Genomic DNA, 21132 nt, shown 5'->3' with positions numbered 1-21132 from the left:
TGGGCTGCCAAGAAGAAAGTGTATTCAGTCCTGATGGATGAAATATTCTATATGTCTGTGAAGTCTAAATTATTATTTGTATTTTTTAATTCTATAACTTCTTTATTTAGTTTTTGTTTGGAGGGTCTATACAGTGGTGAGGGGGTTTTGTTAAAGTCACCCAGTATTATTGTGTTCTTCTCTATTTAATTCCTGAACTTGAATTGAGAAAGATTTGTTTGTTGTATGTAGATGCTCCATTGTTTGGGGCATAAATATTTTCAGTTATTATGTTTTGTTGATGTATAGTTCCCTTAAAAATGTCTTTCTTTGTCCCTTATGATTAACTTTGGCTTGATGTCAACTTTATCTGATATGAGTATAGAAACCCTTGCTTATTTATGAGATTCATGTGAATAATCAGTTTTTTCAATCCTTTCACCTTCAGTCTGTGGGTGTCTTTGCCTATGAGTTGAGTCTCATGGACACTACATATTGTTGAGTTTTTTTTTTTTTGAGCCAATTGTTAGTCTGTGTCTTTTGATTGTTGAGTTTAGACCATTTATAGTCAATGTTATTATTGAGAAATGATTTTTATTTCCTGAAATTTTGATTTATTTCTGTTTTTAAATTTGAAATAGTTTTTCCTTTGATTGATTATCTTCTAGTGTAGGTCCTGCCTTTACTGGTTTTCACTTTTATTCTTCATTTCTTAATGAAATATTTTATTAGGTATGTTTTGCAATGCAGGCTTTTGTTTATCATTGAAGGTTTTTATTTCATTGTCAGTTTTGAAGCTTTATTTTGTTGGGTATAGTATTCTTGGTTGACATCCATTTTCTTTGTTTAATTTATATATGACAGCAGAATGCATTACAATTCTTTTTACACATATAGAGCACAATTTTTCATATCTCTGGTTGTATAAAAGTATATTCACACCAATTTGTGTCTTCATACATGTGATTTGGATAGTAATGATCATCACATTCAACCATCATTTCTAACCCCTTGTCTCCTCCCTTCCCCTCCCACCCTTCTGCCCTATCTAGAGTTCATCTATTCCTTCCATGCTCCCTCTCCCTATCCCACTATGAATCAGCCTCCTTATATCAAAGAAAACATTTGGCATTTGTTTTCTTTTTGGGGGGGGATTGGCTAACTTCACTTAGCATTATCTTCTCTAACTCCATCCACTTACCTGCACATGCCATGATTTTATTCTCTTTTATTGCTGAGTAATATTCCATTGTGCATATATGCCATATTTTTTAATCCATTCATCTATTGAAGGGCATCTAGGTTGGCTCCACAGTTTAGCTATTGTGAATTGTGTTACTATAAACATTGATGTGGCTGTGTCCCTGTAGAATGCTGTTTTTAAGTCCTTTGGGTATAGGCTGAATAGAGGGACAGCTGGATCAAGTGGTGGTTCCATTCCCAATTTTCCAAGAAATCTCTATGCTGCTTTCAATATTGGCTGCTCCAAATTGCTGTCCCACTAGCAGTGTCTGAGTGTACCTTTTTCCCCACATCCTCGTCAACACTTATTGTTGTTTTTCTTCATAATAGCTGCTATTCTGACTGGAGTGAGATGATATCTTAGAGTGGTTTTGATTTGCATTTCTCTAATTGCGAGCAATGATGAACTTTTTTTATATGTTTGTTGATTGATTGTATACCATCTTCTGAGAAGTGTCTGATCAGGTCCTTGGCCCATTTATTGATTGAGTTATTTGTTTTTTTGGTGTTTAACTTTTTGAATTCTTTACATACCCTTGAGATTAGTGCTCTGTCTGATGTGTGAGGGGTAAATATTTGCTCCCAAGATATAGGCTGCCTATTCACCTTATAGATTGTTTCTTTGTCTGAGAAGAAACTTTTCAGTTTGAGTCCATCCCATTTATTGATTCTTGATTTTAATTCTTACACCAAAGGAGTCTTATGAAGGAAATTGGGGCATAATCCCACATGATGGAGATTAGGGCCTACTTTTTCTTCTATTAGACACAGGGTCTCTAATTTTATTCCTAAATCCTTAATCTATTTTGAGTTGAGTTTTGTGCATGGTGAGAGACAGGGGTTTAATATCAATTTCTTTCATAGGAATTTCCAGTTTTCCCAGCACCATTTGTTGAAGAGGCTATTTTTCTCCAATGCATGTTCTTGGCACCTTTGTCTAACATAATTGTAGTTTTGTGGGTTAGTCTATTCTGTGTCCTCTATTCTGTACCATTGGTCTACCAGTCTGTTTTGGTGCTAATACCATGTTTCACCTTCAGTCTGTGGGTGTCTTTTCCTATGAAATGAGTCTCTTGGAGGCAACATATTGTTGGGTCTTTTTTTTTTTTTTTTTTTTGGATCCAAACTGCTAGTCTATGTGTTTTTATTGGTGTTTTTATTTTATTAGGCCATTAACATTCAGGGTTATTATTGAGACATGATTTGTATTCCCAGCCATATTTGTTTATTTTTGGTATTTAATGTGACTTGGTTTTTCCTCTGATTAGATTTTCCTTTAGTGTAATCCCTCCCTCTGCTGATTTACATCATTGTTTTTCATTTCCTCTTCTTGGAATATTTTGCTGAGGATGTTCTATAGTGCAGGCTTTCTAGTTGTAAATTCTTTTAACTTATGTTCATCATGGAAGGATTTTATTTCATCATCAAATCTAAAACTTAGTTTTGCTGGATATAAGATTCTTGATTGGCATCCATTTTCTTTCAGAGCTTGGTATATGTTGTGTCACGATCTCCTGGCATTGAGGGTCTGGATTGAAAAATCTGCTGAGGTACGAATTCGTCTCCCCCTATATGTGACCTTATTTCTCTCTCTTGTGGCTTTTTAAGATTCTATCCTTATTCTGTATGCTAGGTATTTTCATTATAATGTGCCTTCGTGTAGAGCTATTGTAATTTTGTACATTTGGTGTCCTGTAAGCCTCTTGTATGCAGTTTTCCAATTTGTTCTTCATATTGGGAAATTTTCTAATATTATCTCATTGAAGAAATTGTGCATTCCTTTGGTTTGAAACTCTGTGCTTTCCCCTATCCCAATAACTCTTAGATTTGGTCTTTTGATGCTGTACTATAATTCTTGGATATTCTGTTCATGGTTTCTGACTTTCTTCATTGTGTGGTGAACTTTATTTTCCAGATTGTATACTTTGTCTTCATTAATTAATGTTCTTTCTTCCAAATGATCTAGTCTGTTGGTTATGCTTTCTATTGAGTTTTTTATTTGATTTATTGTATCCTTCATTTCAAGGATTTCTGACTGTTTTTTTTTTTTTTTTCAGAGTCTCTATCTCACTCTTGAAGTCATTGTTTGCTATCTGTGTTTGCTCTCTTGTCTCTTTGTTGGAGGGATCAATTTTTTTTGCCTGTATTTGTTCATTTAGGTAATTCTTTAATTCACAGATCATTTTAATTATGAACCTTTGGAACTCCTTCTCTGACATTTCATCAACTTTGCTTTCCATAGGTTTTGTTATTATAGTGTCCTGGTTTGTTTGGGGGTACTTTCCTCCCTTATTTTTTCATGTTTTCTATGTGTCTTCATTTCTTGCAGTGTGGATCTGTGATATTACATTTTCTTCCCTATTTTTTCTTAGTACCTATGCAGATTGTTTGTACCTCACCTTGATGTTGGGCTTCCAGACCCTGTTTCCCTCTTAATGTAGCGTGTCCTTTTTCTCTGGGAGCCTTTAAAATTCTATTCTTAATCTGTATGTTAGGCATTTTCATAACAATGTGCTTTGATGTGGCTCTGTTATCTCTTCATTAAAGTGATCCTTCATTTTCTGTATTTTCTCTCTTGTACCATCCTTACATTGTTTTTTGACCTCACTGATCAGTTTAACAATGAATTCCTTTGACTTTCTTCCACTGTGGTGTCCATGGATTGTTATTGAAGTATCTTGGTTTGTTTGGGCCTCTTGGTCCCTTGCTTTTTTTTATGTTGTTTGTGTGTCTGCCCATGTAACACTATGGATTTGAGATAGTAGAGTTTCTACCTGTTGACTTATAATGTCCCTGAAGATTTCTAGTACTTCATCTTCAGGGGGAGTCTGATAATAACAACCATCAATGCAAACAATGCGCATCATTAAACCAAATAATTCCTTCTATGGGATCTACAATGTAAATTTACATAAAAATCAGAAATGATATGATCAGTTGTTGCCCATAGGAAAAATAGTAAGTTTACAAAGGATTTACAATTCTAAGTCATGAACAGTGATAGAACTAAAGTGATGTAGGATTGTGAGGGAGGAGGAGAGAAAATAGAAGTAAAAAAATTAAAGGAAGATTGAAATAGAGACTAATAGAGATTGGCTGTTAGCAGTAGGCAGGAGAGAGAGAGAGAATCAAGAGAAGTAGATATGTGAGAAAAATGTATAAAATAAACATTTTACAAAAAGTAGAAGAATGCCAGAACATAACTGAGTTATACTGCATAAATGTGCTAGTCCTCAAAATGCTGATCCATGAAAAATAATTTACTTGAAAAATGCTTGAAAGGTGAAGGAAGAAACAGATATGAATATGTGTAAGCATCCATGATCCAATCAGGTAAGTTAACAGTTCAGATAAAGAAAAAAGAAAAAAGTAAAATTTAAAAAATCTTAATTTAAAGAATCATTTATGTTGGAGTTCGAATGATTTTCAGTTTTCCTTCCCAGTTGTGTTCTGTGGGGTTACTGGAGTGTGATGGGAAATCCTGTTGGAGGAGCTCCTGGAGGTGGGGTTTAGGCTCCAGGTTCTTCACTGAATGGCAATTGATCTGAAGATTTTAAATCTGTATATCTTCTAAGCTCAGCAGTTGCTGGTAAATGCTGAAATACTGCCCCCCAGGGATCTCCCCTGGGCTCTGCTAGCATAGTGGAGGAGCCAATCCTACGTCCCCACAGTCACTCATGTGTTTTTTGGTCTTTCAGGTTTAGTCTCCAAACCAAATAAATCTTGCCCTTCAAAATTCCCAGTTGGACACCTCTTCCTAGTGATTTTTCAAGCAGCCAGTCTGGAGGGGGTGGGTAGGGAGCCAGGTGGGTTTCCCCTGACAGGTATTACCCTGTGTAAACCCTTCTCAGGTTTCTTTTCTCCTGGTAGCTTAGGGACACTCTGTGGGCCTCTTTCTGGCCAAACTTGGGATAGCCAGTAAATGGCTCCCCTAGCTGCCCATCCCCACCACAGTAGCAAAATGGTTTCTTCCTTCATCCTCTCACACTGCTAGGAGAATGGGGCTTTTTTCCTTGCATGAGGATATTGTGCAGTGCACCTCTCTGTTCAGTCAGGAAGTGTCTTTGATCCCTAATCTCTTGGTACCCAGACATGCTGAGTTTTTTTTTTTTAATTGACTTATCCCTCTACATTTTTCAAGGGGGATCTTTCCAGCAGTCCCTGCCAGTGATGCACAGTGTTGGGAATTTTTCTTTATTTTATCCACTTCCTGAGTCCTGATCTGCTTTAAATGTCCAGAATTAATTCCCAGTAAAGCTCCTCTGTTTTTCTCCACCCATCTTGCTGAGAAGTCACTTGTCTTTTCACACCATGGAGCAACCAAGAAAGTGACCTTCTTTATTCTACCATTTTGGTACCTTAGGAGGGTACCACTTAAATGAAATTTTTATGACCCTGTTTGGGAAAAGGTCAGAAAAATCCTAAGTTGTGAGGCCTGCTTTAGGGAGAAAAGAGGAAGCTGATAGTGAGCTTCCTACTTCTGCAGTTTTCAAATGATAAGGTTCCATGGGATAATATATGCTAATCCCCATCACTTTCTCCCTGATAATTATTCATTCAACATATATTTGTTGAATTACTTATCATTTAATACTATATTGGGGCAAAATAGAAAACAAGACTTTATTAGTCATAATTCATGGGTGCTAATGATGAATTTAAAAAGAACTATATTTATACATTTAAGTAAAAAGAAGAGTGATGATGCAAAGGGTCTCAGACTGCCTGAATCAAGGATTTACATACTAATAGGATTCCTTTTTTCTTAAGATATTATTTTTATTCTCTTGGATAGTCATCATCATTAAGGCTCAACACCTGGCCTTAAGAAGCTAATAATTCTCACCTCTCCTAGGCTTGCCACCCAGAAAGACTGAAAGTTCTTTCTCTCATTTTACATTTTTATGGAAGAGCGTTGCCTTTTGCTACTGGTGGTGTATCCTAGCAGTGGAACACACTTAAAACCCAATGTATAGGATTCCATTATTGATTCATCCTTGCAGAAATGCCTGCCCCCAAACCAATTATTTTGCACAGAGAGGGATAGTTTCCATTGGAACTAGATAGTTGGGGAGAGTATAAAAAACATTTCTCAGTAGAGTAGGTAGGGATGGGGTTTGTGGCTCAGTGATAGAAATCTTGCCTAACCTGTGTGAGGCACTGGGTTCAATCCCCAGCAACACATAAGAAAACTTTTTAAAAAAGAAGGTTTTGTATCCATATACAACTAAAAATATTAAAAGAGTAGGTAAAAGTACTGCACAGACAAAACAGTATGTCTACTGTAATGAGAGATCAGGCTACTTCCTATATGTAGTCTAAATCTAGTGCAGGAGTCAATCAAGTACAATAAAGTGTGCAAAGTGATAGAGAAAATGTTTGGTGCTATAGTAATGTATAATAATACATAGTTGGGGGATGAAGCAAGCCTTGGAAGTAGAAAAAAGTAGAACTAAATTAATGGCCCCTTTCTTGATGTATATATAAACTGAGGAAGAAAAAGATGTTTTTAATTATATGTGATTGTTGTTAATATTGTAATGACTTTTTCTAGCATGTATAGAATGTGTTTTTAGTAAAATTTCTAAGATAAACATTTATTTAATTAACATAATGTATCAAGTAGTGCTTTGAAATTTTTTTTATTTTTAAACTATAATCTAATATTTTCATTATAGAAACTGTAAAAAAACCATTCCATGTGAATATGAATAGCAACATAAAAATGCTTCCAAAGAAACGTGAATTAGAACTTCCAATGTCACCTCATTGTACACCTTCTAAACTCTGCCTTGATGATGTAGAAAACAAGTGAGTTTTAGCTGGTATTTACATTATTAGATGTTTAAACTGGTTATTATCAACAGTTTTATTCTTTAGAAAATTATGAGGTACTTACCTTCAAGTTGTTTTTGTTTATCTAATTATAGATATTATAAAAATGTTAGAACCTTTATCAAATGGCTGAGTCATTTTGTACACGTACTTTGACTTTCCTTATCATAAAAATGTCACTGTCATGTGTAACTAATTAAAACAAATTTAAAAAATCTATTTCTAATATTAACATAATTTTTATAAAATTCAGCTATATTATGACCCCAAAATGATTTATTAAAATTCTGTATGTTTTTGTATGCTGTGTAGAACATTAAGAGTTTTAAATATATAAGAAGTCATTTTTATTGTTGTTTAAATTTTAACCTTGAATTTTTCTTTTCAGTAGTATACACTATCAAAAACTAGGTAACAAGGAAGAACTTGGCCAAGTTCAGGTGAGATATTTTTTGTAAAATTTTTAAGTTGTTTTAACAATTGTGATATGTCACTGAATAATCTTAATTTTTGAATATTGGGGAAAATTAGCTATCCTTTTACAAAATGTTAGACTTTTAAAATATTCTTTTAAAAGATTTTCAGTGTAGGAAAATAATACCTTAGTATATTTTAATTGATTCCTTATATTTTAATTGATTCCTTATATCAACAATGTGACCAGGCTTATGTGTGAATAATATTTGATTGTGCTTGTTACTGAACAGCTGTAAAAGACATTTCACTTAAGGGTTCTTACCATATGATTATTGAGCAGTTCATCTCTTCAAACATATGACAAGATTATTTTATACCAAGTTGTGATGTTTAATACTCACTTTAATCCCAAGATAATTTTTCTTTCAAAGTGTAACAAACTAGATTTTAGCAAATAAAATTTTAATCAATATAAGTACATAGATTGTTATTAAATCTTGAAATTTTGTTTAATGTCGAGTGCCTTCTTATTAACTCTTCTTTCCTTTCTTTGAATTGTCAGAGTTAAACCAGACCAGAAAGGCAATAGCAGTGATACTAAAAACAAAACAAAACAACAACAACAACAAAAAAAAAAAAAACCTTTGTAAATCTTGTCATCTACTTTGTGGTTTAATGGAACTCACATTTTCTTTCATTAGAGGATAGCATATGGGAATGAAGCTTGTGGTTGGAGGGCAATATGGGCGGGAAAAACAAAGGGAAAGGAGTTCCTAAGTAATATCTTAGTTAATAATTTCTCTCATATTAATAAATCCTGTCAATTAATGATGACTTGTCTTTCCTTGGGACGTTTTCCCTTGCAATCTATGCCCTTTTCACTTATTTTGGTTGTACTATTTTGACTTGTTTAGGTAATATGTATTTTAAATTATTTTGTATTTTTTTCTTATAGTTATCTCAAGTTAAGAACTCATACAGTATGTTTGAACCTCAGTTCAGCAAAATAGAAAAGTGCAATTTTACTCCACCATCTTTTTCAGCAGAATTATCTTCTCACAGACATATTCCAAAACAAAATTTAATTCCCAGAATAGCATCTAGTCCTCAGAGTCTTGTATATGAAAAAAAGCAAGATGGGCAGGTAACTTTGAATTTTATTTTTATCATATACTGTTTTATCATATACTTTATAAAATATATGTATATATATTTTATCTATATATTTTATATATGTATATATATTTATATATGTATATATTTTTTATAAAATATATGTATATTTTTATACATATAAAAATATACATATATTTTATCATATACTTTTTTTTATCATATACTACTTCTGTTTTTTATAGATTTTAAAAGTGTAGCCTGCAAATTAGTACAGATTAGAAGTACCAAATTGTACCAAATTAGAAGATAATTAAGGATGATTCATTCCTCTTAGATCAAAAGCTTAATTTTCTGTGCTCTAGAAAATTATGAATAGAAAACCAAGGAATGTTCTTCACTACCTTAGAAATTATCATTCATTTTAGAAAATTATTGATAGCAAATTTGAAAATAATTCAGTCTGTTTTATAGCAGTTTATGTTATGATCACTGTAAGTCAATAGTTTATAGATGTCATGGCAACTCGGTTTGCATGATATAGAAGGCATCCTGTGATGACATAGTCTCAGTGAAGACATAGTAGTTAGTCTCTTAAAGTATGAGTTGTGGTGGCTTGATTGGTTTTATGATTTAAAGATGACATCTGTTTATGAGTACTTCAATTAATGTACAAATTTATTCTTTTTTTTGTGTGTGTGTGGTGGTACTGGGAACCTAGATGCACTCTCCTACTGATCTATATCCCCAGCCCTCTTTGCTTTTTATTTTGAAAAAGGCCCTCACTAAGTTTCTGAGGCTGGCTTCAAACTTGTAATCTTCCTGCCTCTGTCTCCTGAGTTGTTGGAATTACAGGCATGTGCCCTCTCACCCAGCTACATATATAGAAATATGTGGCAATGTTACATAGCAGATACTACAATGCTTAATCACAGTTTTCTACAGTTAAAATATTAAAAAAATCCAAATTCTAATATATGTTTGTCATAGAACATATAAGGGAATGATTTACTAAATATATATAGATTTAGAAATTTAAATTATTGAAGTTACTATACTAATGTACAATGGTAATGAAGAAAATGGCTATATAAGCATTATATTTTATTAACAAGGATATTAATTTTAGATTTCTCCCAACTTTTAGCTTGCAGTGGTTTATACCATATTTGTATGTACATTATCTATAAGTAAATTTATAATAAATTTATGATTTATAAGTTCATAAATCATTTTAGTTAAATACTATACTATATTATAGATAAATATAATATAGTTAATTATGATGATTTTTTAAAGTGTTTATTAAAGGATGATTTGCTGTTTCTTGGAGAGAAATGAAAAAAATTAAAGAACCTAATAATTTTTGAATGATGCAATTAAGGATATTCAACAACCCATTTGTTTTGTATTTTTAAAATTTTATTTGATGGGTTCTTTTTAGTTATACATATTGGTAGAATCCATTTTGATATAATTATATCAGCATGGAATATGTCTTATTCCAATTAGAACCCTAATATCTTTCCTTTACTTTCCCTTTCCCCACCCCTCTTCCCTTTCCTTTATTGAGCTTTCTGCTATTTTCCCATGATTATGTTTATTTTTTAAATTAATTAATTGTGGATGTACACGATGGTGACATTCACTGTGGTGTATTCATGTATGTATATAAGAAAATAACATCAGATTCATTCCACTGTCTTTTGTTTTCCTATCCCTCCTCCATTCTCTTTATTCCCCTTTGTCTAATCCCACTGAACTTCTTCTATTTCTGCCCCCTCCCACACACCTTTTTGTGGATTAGCTTCCACATATTAAAGAAAACATTCAACCTTTGTCTCCCTTTGTAGATTAACTTGTAACTTATCCTTGCTCTATTAGCTTGTAAGATGGAGAATAAAACACTGTGATTTCTATGTAACCAATCTCTTCCTTACCTGTTACATATTATACACTATAGGTTAGCAATTAATTCCAAATAGGTAAATGACATACCTACTATGGTAGAAGACTGGAAAGAGAAGCTAATGTCCTTCTCCACGTTGTAGTGTCATATTTTTCGTTCTTAGAAAAATATTTAATAGATTATTTATGGAGATTTCTAGAAAAGTAAGAAAAATTAAAATGAAGTATTCTCTTCTTTCTCTGTTTTACTCTTTTGTGGTGCTGGGTATCAAATCTAGAGCCTCATGCATGCCCAGCAAGTACTCTGCCCCTCCACTCCTCTTTTGGTTTTTTATTTCTCACTTCAAAGTTAACTTTGTTTCTGCTCCTCTGTCACTGTTTTGAGACTAAGATATATTTGATAGCCATCTTCTGACTTTGGTCTTTGTTTGTTGTTTGTTTGTTTTCCAAAGACATTCAGTGTCTCAATATTCCTTTTCTTTATTTTTAAATTTTGTGATAGGGTCTTACTATGTGGCCAGGTTGATCTTCAAACTCCTGCATTAAAGTGATCCTTATGTTTCTGTGCTGGCATTGCAGGTGCTCACCACCTCAACCACTACCACCTCAACTCTGCTCTTTTTGTTTTCTGTTTTTATAATTGATTGTCTTTGGACTTCTCATTTTTATTGTTCCTGGGTTTAAAATTAAATATACTACAGTTATAAATTATCCTTACTGAATAGATTAGTGTTGGGTAAAAATGAAGTAAGTTTATATAGAAACTTCCACACTAACAAATGGATGTTTTTTATGCTTTAATAGTCTTCATAGTCTTATCCCTATTTTTTACCGAATGATATAGATATTCAGAAAAATTAAAGTAGTAGTCTAAAATTACAGTAAATGGAAGAACTGAGACCAGTGTAGCTGTTTCCTTGAAACAAACTACTATTTTCTATCAGAAACTTAACATTTAGTTATTGGAGATTCTGGTGTTCTGTGTGTTTGTTTATTTTTATAATCTTTTTTTAACTGAGAAAAATGTTAATTCACCATAGTATTAACTCTCTTATTTTAACAATCATTTAAATACTGATATTAATTTGTTGGTGGCTTTTACCTTCATTGTGCTATGGTGGCAATTGTTAGAACAGTATTTTGTTTCAAAAGGAACTAAAAGTACTTTCTATTAGACTAAAAGATACATTTCTGAATATAGATGCTGTTCACTTAAATGACATTTTTTTTGTGTGAGCAAGTGAAATTCCATGTATGTACATTTACTATTTTAATGTTTTTTTCCTATTTTTCTAGCTCAACAATGTGGATGGTTCTAATTCTTTGGTTTCCAAAATAAATGAAAGTCAAGATGAACTCAGTTCATCATATAAACCAGCACAATTTGGAACATTATTTGAAAGATTAAACAGGTAAGCAAAGATGCTGAAGAAAATGAAGATGTAGGATTCTCTACTCTCAGTTATTAATCTAATCTTTTTTAAAAAAATTTTATTATTGGTTGTTCAAAACATTACATAGTTCTTGACATATCATATTTCTTACATTAGATTCAAGTGGGTTATGAGCTCCCATTTTTACCCCATATACAGATTGCAGAATCACATCGGTTACACATCCACTGTTTTACATATTGCCATACTAGTGTCTGATGTGTTCTGCTGCCTTTCCTATCCTCTATTATCCCCCCTCCCCTCCCCTCCCCTCCCATCTTTTCTCTCTACCCCAGGTACTGTAATTCATTTCTCTCCCTTGTTTTTTTTCCCTTTCCCCTCACTTCCTCTTATATGTAATTTTGTATAACTATGAGGGTCTCCTTCCATTTTTATGCAATTTCCCTTCTCTCTCCCTTTCCCTCCCACCTCTCATCCCTGTTTAATGTTAATCTTCTTCTCATGCTCTTCCTCCCTGCTCTGTTCTTAGTTGTTCTCCTTATATCAAAGAAGATATTTGGCATTTGTTTTTTAGGGATTGGCTAGCTTCACTTAGCATAATCTGCTCTAATGCCATCCATTTTCCTGCAAATTCCATGACTTTGTCATTTTTTAGTGCAGAGTAATACTCCATTGTGTATAAATGCCACATTTTTAATACATTCATCTATTGAAGGGCATCTAGGTTGGTTCCACAGTCTAGCTATTGTGAATTGTGCTTCTATGAACATTGATGTAGCAGTATCCCTGTAGTATGCTCTTTTTAGGTCTTTAGGGAATAGACCGAGAAGGGGAATAGCTGGGTCAAATGGTGGTTCCATTCCCAGCTTTCCCAGGAATCTCCATACTGCTTTCCAAATTGGCCACACCAATTTGCAGTCCCACCAGCAATGTACAAGAGTACCCTTTTCCCCACATCCTCGCCAGCACTTGTTGTTGTTTGACTTCATAATGGCTGCCAATCTAACTGGAGTGAGATGGTATCTTAGGGTGGTTTTGATTTGCATTTCTCTGACTGCTAGAGATGGTGAGCATTTTTTCATGTACTTGTTGATTGATTGTATGTCCTCCTCTGAGAAGTGTCTGTTCAGGTCCTTGGCCCATTTGTTGATTGGGTTATGTGTTTTCTTATTGTTTAATTTTTTGAGTTCTTTGTATACTCTGGATATTAGGGCTCTATCTGAAATGTGTGGAGTAAAAATTTGTTTCAGGACGTAGGCTCCCTATTTATCTCTCTCATTGTTTCTCTTGCTGAGAAAAAACTTTTTAGTTTAAGTAAATCCCATTTGTTGATTCTTGTTATTAACTCTTGTGCTATGGGTGTCCTCTTAAGGAATTTGGAGCCCGATCCCACAATATGTAGATCAGAGCCAACATTTTCTTCTATTATACGCAGAGTCTCTGATTTGATATCAAGCTCTTTGATCCATTTTTTTTTTAATTTTTTATTGTTGGCTGTTCAAAACATTACATAGTTCTTGATATATCATATTTCACAATTTGATTCAAGTGGGTTATGAGCTCCCATTTTTACCCCATATACAGATTGCAGAATCACATCAGTTACACATCCATTGATTTACATATTGCCATACTAGTGTCTGTTGTATTCTGCTGCCTTTCCTATCCTCTACTATCACCCCTCCCCTCCCTTCCCCTCCCCTCTTCTCTCTCTGCCCCCTCTACTGACATTCGTTTGTCCCCCTTGTATTATTTTTCCCCTTCCCCTCACTTCCTCTTGTATGTACTTTTGTATAACTCTGAGGGTCTCCTTCCGTTTCCATGCTTTTTCCCTTCTCTCTCCCTTTCCCTCCCACCTCTCATCCCTGTTTAATGTTAATCTTCTTCTCATGCTCTTCGACCCTACTCTGTTCTTAGTTACTCTCCTTATATCAAAGAAGACATTTGGCATTTGTTTTTTAGGGATTGGCTAGCTTCACTTAGCATAATCTGCTCTAATGCCATCCATTTCCCTGTAAATTCTATGATTTTGTCATTTTTTAATGCAGAGTAATACTCCATTGTGTATAAATGCCACATTTTTTTTATCCATTCATCCATTGAAGGGCATCTAGGTTGGTTCCACAGTCTAGCTATTGTGAATTGTGCTGCTATGAACATCGACGTAGCAGTGTCCCTGTAGCATGCTCTTTTTAGGTCTTTAGGGAATAGACCAAGAAGGGGAATAGCTGGGTCAAATGGTGGCTCCATTCCCAGCTTTCCAAGAAATCTCCATACTGCTTTCCAAATTGGCTGCACCAATTTGCAGTCCCACCAGCAATGTACAAGTGTACCCTTTTCCCCACATCCTCGCCAGCACTTGTTGTTGTTTGACTTCATAATGGCTGCCAATCTAACTGGAGTGAGATGGTATCTTAGGGTGGTTTTGATTTGCATTTCTCTGACTGCTAGAGATGGTGAGCATTTTTTCATGTACTTGTTGATTGATTGTATGTCCTCCTCTGAGAAGTGTCTGTTCAGGTCCTTGGCCCATTTGTTGATTGGGTTGTTTGTTCTCTTATTGTCTAATTTTTTGAGTTCTTTGTATACTCTGGATATTAGGGCTCTATCTGAAGTGTGAGGAGTAAAGATTTGTTCCCAGGATGTAGGCTCTCTATTTACCTCTCTTATTGTATCTTTTGCTGAGAAAAAACTTTTTAGTTTAAGTAAGTCCCATTTGTTGATTCTAGTTATTAACTTTTGTGCTATGGGTGTCCTATTGAGGAATTTGGAGCCCGACCCCACAGTATGTAGATCGTAGCCAACTTTTTCTTCTATCAGACGGCGTGTCTCTGATTTGATATCAAGCTCCTTGATCCATTTTGAATTAACTTTTGTGCGTGGCGAGAGAAAGGGATTCAGTTTCATTTTGTTGCATATGGATTTCCAGTTTTCCCAGCACCATTTGTTGAAGATGCTATCCTTCCTCCATTGCATGCTTTTAGCCCCTTTATCAAATATAAGATAGTTGTAGTTTTGTGGATTGGTTTCTGTGTCCTCTATTCTGTACCATTGGTCCACCCGCCTGTTTTGGTACCAGTACCATGCTGTTTTTGTTACTATTGCTCTGTAATATAGTTTGAAGTCTGGTATCGCTATACCGCCTGATTCATATTTCCTGCTTAGCATTGTTTTTGCTATTCTGGGTCTTTTATTTTTCCATATGAATTTCATGATTGCTTTCTCTATTTCTACAAGAAATGCCGTTGGGATTTTGATTGGCATTGCATTAAACCTATAGAGAACTTTTGGTAATATCGCCATTTTGATGATGTTAGTTCTGCCTATCCATGAACAGGGTATATTTTTCCATCTTCTAAGATCTTCTTCTATTTCTCTCTTTAGGGTTCTGTAGTTTTCATTGTATAAGTCTTTCACCTCTTTTGTTAGGTTGATTCCCAAGTATTTTATTTTTTTTGAAGATATTGTGAATGGAGTGGTTGTCCTCATTTCCATTTCAGAGGATTTGTCGCTGATATACAGGAATGCCTTTGATTTATGCGTGTTGATTTTATAACCTGCCACTTTGCTGAATTCATTTATTAGCTCTAATAGTTTCTTTGTAGAGTCTTTTGGGTCTGCTAGGTATAGAATCATATCATCTGCAAATAGTGATAATTTAAGTTCTTCTTTTCCTATTTTGATGCCGTTAATTTCTTTCGTCTGTCTAATTGCTCTGGCCAGTGTTTCGAGAACTATGTTGAACAGAAGTGGTGAGAGAGGGCAACCCTGTCTTGTTCCAGATTTTAGAGGGAATGCCTTCGATTTTTCTCCATTCAGAATGATGCTAGCCTGAGGCTTAGCATAGATTGCTTTTACAATATTGAGGTATGTTCCTGTTATCCCTAGTTTTTCTAGAGTTTTGAACATAAAGGGATGCTGTACTTTGTCGAATGCTTTTTCCGCATCTATCGAGATGATCATATGGTTCTTATTTTTAAGTCTATTGATGTGGTGAATAACATTTATTGATTTCCGTATATTGAACCAGCCTTGCATCCCAGGGATGAATCCTACTTGATCATGGTGCACAATTTTTTTGATATGTTTTTGTATCCGATTCGTCAGAATTTTATTGAGGATTTTTGCATCTAGGTTCATTAGAGATATTGGTCTGTAGTTTTCTTTCTTTGAAGTGTCTTTGTCTGGTTTAGGTATCAGGGTGATGTTGGCCTCGTAGAATGAATTTGGAAGTTCTCCCTCTTTTTCTATTTCCCGAAGTAGCTTGAAAAGTATTGGTATTAGTTCCTCTTTAAAGGTTTTGTAAAACTCTGCTGTATACCCATCCGGTCCTGGGCTTTTCTTAGTTGGTAGTCTTTTGATGGTTTCTTCTATTTCCTCAATTGATATTGGTCTGTTTAGGTTGTCTATATCCTCCTGACTCAATCTGGGCAGATCATATGACTTAAGAAATTTATCTATGCCTTCACTATCTTCTAATTTATTGGAGTATAAGGATTCAAAATAATTTTTGATTATTTTCTGTATTTCTGAAGTGTCTGTTGTGATATTGCCTCTTTCATCCCGTATGTTAGTGATTTGAGTTCTCTCTCTTCTTCTCTTCGCTAGCATGGCTAAGGGTCTGTCGATTTTGTTTATTTTTTCAAAGAACCAACTTTTAGTTTTGTCAATTTTTTCAATTGTTTCTTTTGTTTCGATTTCATTAATTTCAGCTCTGATTTTAATTATTTCTTGCCTTCTACTTCTTTTGCTGTTGTTTTGCTCTTCTTTTTCTAGGATTTTGAGATGAAGTATGAGATCATTTATTTGTTGGTTTTTACTGTTTTTAAGGAATGAACTCCAAGCAATGAATTTTCCTCTTAGAACTGCTTTCAATGTGTCCCATAGATTCTGATATGTTGTGTCTGTGTTTTCATTAATCTCTAAGAATTTTTTAATTTCCTCCTTGATGTCTTCTATAACCCATTGATCATTCAGTAACCTATTGTTCATTCTCCAAGTGATGTATTCTTTTTCCTTCCTTCTTTTATCGTTGATTTTCAGTTCCATTCCATTATGATCAGATAGGATGCATGGTATTATCTCTACTCCTTTGTATTGTCTAAGAGTTTCCCTGTGACATAATATATGATCTATTTTTGAGAAGGATCCATGTGCTGCTGAGAAAAAAGTGTAACTGCTTGATGTTGGGTGGTATATTCTATATATGTCAATTAAGTCTAGGTTATTAATTGTGTTATTGAGTTCTATAGTTTCCTTATTCAACTTTTGTTTGGAAGATCTGTCCAGTGGTGATAGAGGTGTGTTGAAGTCTCCCATGATTATTGTATGGTGGTCTATTAGACTCTTGAACTTGAGAAGAGTTTGTTTGATGAACATAGCTGCACCATTGTTTGGGGCATATATATTTATGATTGTTATGTCTTGTTGGTGTATGGTTCCCTTGAGCAGTATGTAGTGTCCCTCTTTATCCCTTTTGATTAACTTTGGCTTAAAATCTATTTTATTTGATATGAGTATGGATACTCCTGCTTGTTTCCGAAGTCCATATGAGTGATATGATTTTTCCCAGCCTTTCACCTTCAGCCTATGTATGTCTTTTCCTATCAAATGCGTCTCATGTAGGCAGCATATTGTTGGGTCTTGTTTTGTGATCCATTCTACTAGCCTGTGTCTCTTGATTGGTGAGTTTAAGCCATTAACATTTAGGGTTATTATTGAGATATGGGTTGTTCTTCCAGCCATATTTGTTTATTTATGTTACTAAACATGGTTTGTTTTCCACTTTGATTATTTTCCCCCCTTTATTGTCCTACCTCCCACTGTTGGTTTTCATTGTTATTTTCCATTTCCTCTTCCTGTAATGTTTTGCCAAGGATGTTTTGAAGACATGGTTTTCTAGCTGCAAATTCTTTTAACTTTTGTTTATCGTGGAAGGTTTTAATTTCATCTTCCATCCTGAAGCTTAATTTCGCTGGAAATACAATTCTTCGTTGGAACCCATTTTCTTTCAGTGTTTGAAATATGTTATTCCAGGATCTTCTAGCTTTCAGAGTCTGTGTTGAAAGATCAGCTGTTATCCTGATTGGCTTACCCCTAAATGTGATCTGCTTCCTTTCTCTTGTAGCTTTTAAAATTCTCTCCTTATTCTGTATGTTGGGCATCTTCATTATAATGTGTCTAGGTGTGGGTCTCTTATGATTTTGCACATTCGGCGTCCTGTAGGCTTCTAGGATTTGGGGTTCTGTCTCATTCTTCAAGTCTGGGAAGTTTTCTCGAATTATTTCATTGAATAGATTGCTCATTCCTTTGGTTTGAAACTCTGTTCCTTCCTGTATCCCAATGACTCTTAAATTTGGTCTCTTGATGTTATCCCATATTTCTTGGATGTTCTGCTCATGGTTTCTTAACAGTCTTGCTGAGGTGTCTATGTTCTTTTCAAGTTGAAATACTTTATCTTCATTGTCTGATGTTCTGTCTTCTAAGTGTTCTACTCTGCTGGTAGTATTCTCAATTGAGTTTTTAAGTTGGCTTATTGCTTCCTGCATTTCTAGGATTTCTGTTTGTTTGTTTTTTATAACCTCTATCTCCCTGTATAGTTGATATTTTGCTTCTTGGATTTGTTTATGTAATTCATTGTTGAAGTGATCTTTCATTGTCTGATTTTGCTGTCTGATGTCTTCCTTGAGACTCCAGATCATCTGAAGCATGTATATCCTGAATTCTTTATCTGACATTCCATCAGCTGCAGCTATTACCTCTTCTAACGTTGAGTTGACCTGCAATGCTTGTGGTCCTTTCTTTCCTTGTCTCTTCATACTGTTCGCGTTCCTTTCTTCTTGGTGAAACTGTTGTGCTATTGAATTTTCCCCCTATATATTTATATTGGTCTTGTATAGTTGCAAAGTCTCCCTCGCAGGCGCGGGCGGCGGCTCTGCCCCTCCTCCAATTGGGGCAATGTGCCTACCACGCCGGCAGGCCGCTGGGCCTGCTCTGCCAGTCGGTAGCAGGTCCGCCGACCTTGCAGGCGCGGGCGGCGGCTCTGTCCCTCTGCGGGCCGCTAGGCTTGTTCTGTCGGTGGTCGCAGTTCTGCCTACTTTGCAGGCGCAGGCAGCGGCACTGCCCCTCTGCAGGACTCTGGGGCTGTAGTGCCAGTGGGTCGCAGGTCCGCCTACTTTGCAGGCGTGGGGAGGGGGGCGGCTCTACCCTTCCTCAGGCCACTGGGCCTGTTCTGTCTCTCGGTTGCAGGTCTGACCTGTTCTGATGGTGGTCTCAGTTCCGACTACCTTGCAGGCACGGGGGGGAGTGGGCGGCTCAGCCTCTCAGCAGGTGGCTGCTCCTCTTCTGCCGGTGGGTCGCAGGCCCGCCTACCTTGCAGGAGTGATTGGAAGCTCTGTCCTGCCGCGGGCCACTGGGCCTTTTCTGTCGGTGGTCACCCTTCCCCTACCTGGCAGGCGAGGGGGGTGGGGGGCGGCTCTGCCCCTCAGCAGGCCGCTGGGCCTGCTCTGTGTTTGGTCCCAGTTCCCTCTACTATGCCGGCGCAGGGGGAGGGGGCGGCTCAGCCTCTCAGCAGGTGGCTGCTCCTCTTCTGCCGGTGGGTCGCAGGCCCGCCTACCTTGCAGGAGTGATTGGAAGCTCTGTCCTGCCGCGGGCCACTGGGCCTTTTCTGTCGGTGGTCACCCTTCCCCTACCTGGCAGGCGCGGGGGGTGGGGGGCGGCTCTGCCCCTCAGCAGGCCGCTGGGCCTGCTCTGTGTTTGGTCCCAGTTCCCTCTACTATCTCTTTGATCCATTTTGAGTTAACTTTTGTGCATGGCGAGAGAAAGGGATTCAGTTTCATTTTGTTGCACATGGATTTCCAGTTTTCCCAGCACAATTTGTTTAAGATGCTATCCTTCCTCAATTGCATGCTTTTAGCACCTTTATGAAATATAAGATAGTTGTAATTTTATGGATTGGTCTCTGTGTCCTCTATTCTGTACTATTGGTCCACTTGCCTGTTTTGGTACCAGTACCATGATGTTTTTGTTACTATTGCTCTGTAGTATAGTTTGAAGTCTGGTATCACTATACCGCCTGATTCACCTTACCTGCTTAGAATTGTTTTTGATATTCTGGGTCTTTTATTTTTCCATATGAATTTCATGATTGCTTTATCTATTTCTACAAGAAATGCTGTTGGGATTTTGATTGGCATTGCATTAAACCTATAGAGAACTTTTGGTAATATTGCCATTTTGATGATGTTAGTTCTGCCTATTCATGAACAGGGTATATTTTTCCATCTTCTAAGATCTTCTTCTATTTCTCTCTTTAGGATTCTGTAGTTTTCATTGTATAAGTCTTTCACCTCTTTTGTTAGGTTGATTCCCAAGTATTTTATTTTTTTTTTGAGGATATTGTGAATGGGGTGGTTATTCTCATTTCCATTTCAGAGGATTTGTCGCTGATATACAGGAATGCCTTTGATTTATGCGTGTTGATTTTATATCCTGCCACTTGGCTGAATTCATTTATTAGCTCTAATAGTTTCTTTGTAGACCCTTTTGGGTCTTCTAGGTATAGAATCATGTCACCCACAAATAGTGATAATTTAAGTTCTTCTTTTCCTATTTTTATGCCTTTAATTTCTTTTGTCTAATTGCTCTGGCCAGTGTATCGAGAACTATGTTGAACAGAAGTGGTGAGAGAGGGTATCCCTGTCTTGTTCCAGATTTTAGAGGGAATGCCTTCAATTTTTCTCCATTCAGAATGATGCTAGCCTGAGGCTTAGCATAGATAGCTTTTACAATATTGAGGTATGTTCCTATTATCCCTAGTTTTTCTAGAGTTTTGAACATAAAGGGATGCTGTACTTTGTTGAATGCTTTTTCTGCATCTATCGAGATGATCATACGGTACTTATCTTTAAGTCTACTGATGTGGTGAATAACATTTATTGATTTCCAAATATTGAACCAGCCTTGCATCCAGGGATGAATCCTACTTTATCATGATGCACAATCTTTTTGATATGTTTCTGTATTCGATTTGCCAGAATTTTATTGAGGATTTTTGCATCTATGTTCATTAGAGATATTGGTCTGTAGTTCTCTTTCTTTGAAGTGTCTTTGTCTGGTTTAGGAATCAGGGTGATGTTGGCCTCATAGAATGAATTTGGAATTTCTCCCTCTTTTTCTATTTCCTGAAATAGCTTGAAAAAGTATTGGTATTAATTCTTCTTTAAAGGTTTTGTAAAACTCTGCT

At 35.8% G+C, this 21132-nt stretch overlaps 1 protein-coding gene across 5 annotated transcripts in view; it reads left to right on the top strand.

The window, feature by feature from the left end:
* The window catches only part of Redic1 (regulator of DNA class I crossover intermediates 1), an 84836-nt gene that overhangs the window by 28997 nt on the left and 34707 nt on the right, over nucleotides 1-21132 (top strand). For 2 of the 5 annotated variants that reach the window (XM_071609199.1, XM_071609196.1), the window contains 4 exons: nucleotides 6900-7032; nucleotides 7445-7496; nucleotides 8429-8617; nucleotides 11791-11906. In XM_071609199.1, the coding sequence (XP_071465300.1) occupies nucleotides 6929-7032; nucleotides 7445-7496; nucleotides 8429-8617; nucleotides 11791-11906 (461 nt within the window). In that variant the 5' untranslated portion in view covers nucleotides 6900-6928. The remainder of the gene's footprint in view (nucleotides 1-6899; nucleotides 7033-7444; nucleotides 7497-8428; nucleotides 8618-11790; nucleotides 11907-21132) is intronic. The other 3 variants (XM_027934073.2, XM_071609198.1, XM_071609197.1) reach the window with 3 other exon arrangements.

Source organism: Marmota flaviventris, chromosome 3 (genome assembly GCF_047511675.1).
Source record: "Marmota flaviventris isolate mMarFla1 chromosome 3, mMarFla1.hap1, whole genome shotgun sequence".
In the NCBI taxonomy this organism is placed as follows: Eukaryota; Metazoa; Chordata; class Mammalia; order Rodentia; family Sciuridae; genus Marmota; species Marmota flaviventris.
This window is presented reverse-complemented; position numbering and strand designations above follow the sequence as displayed.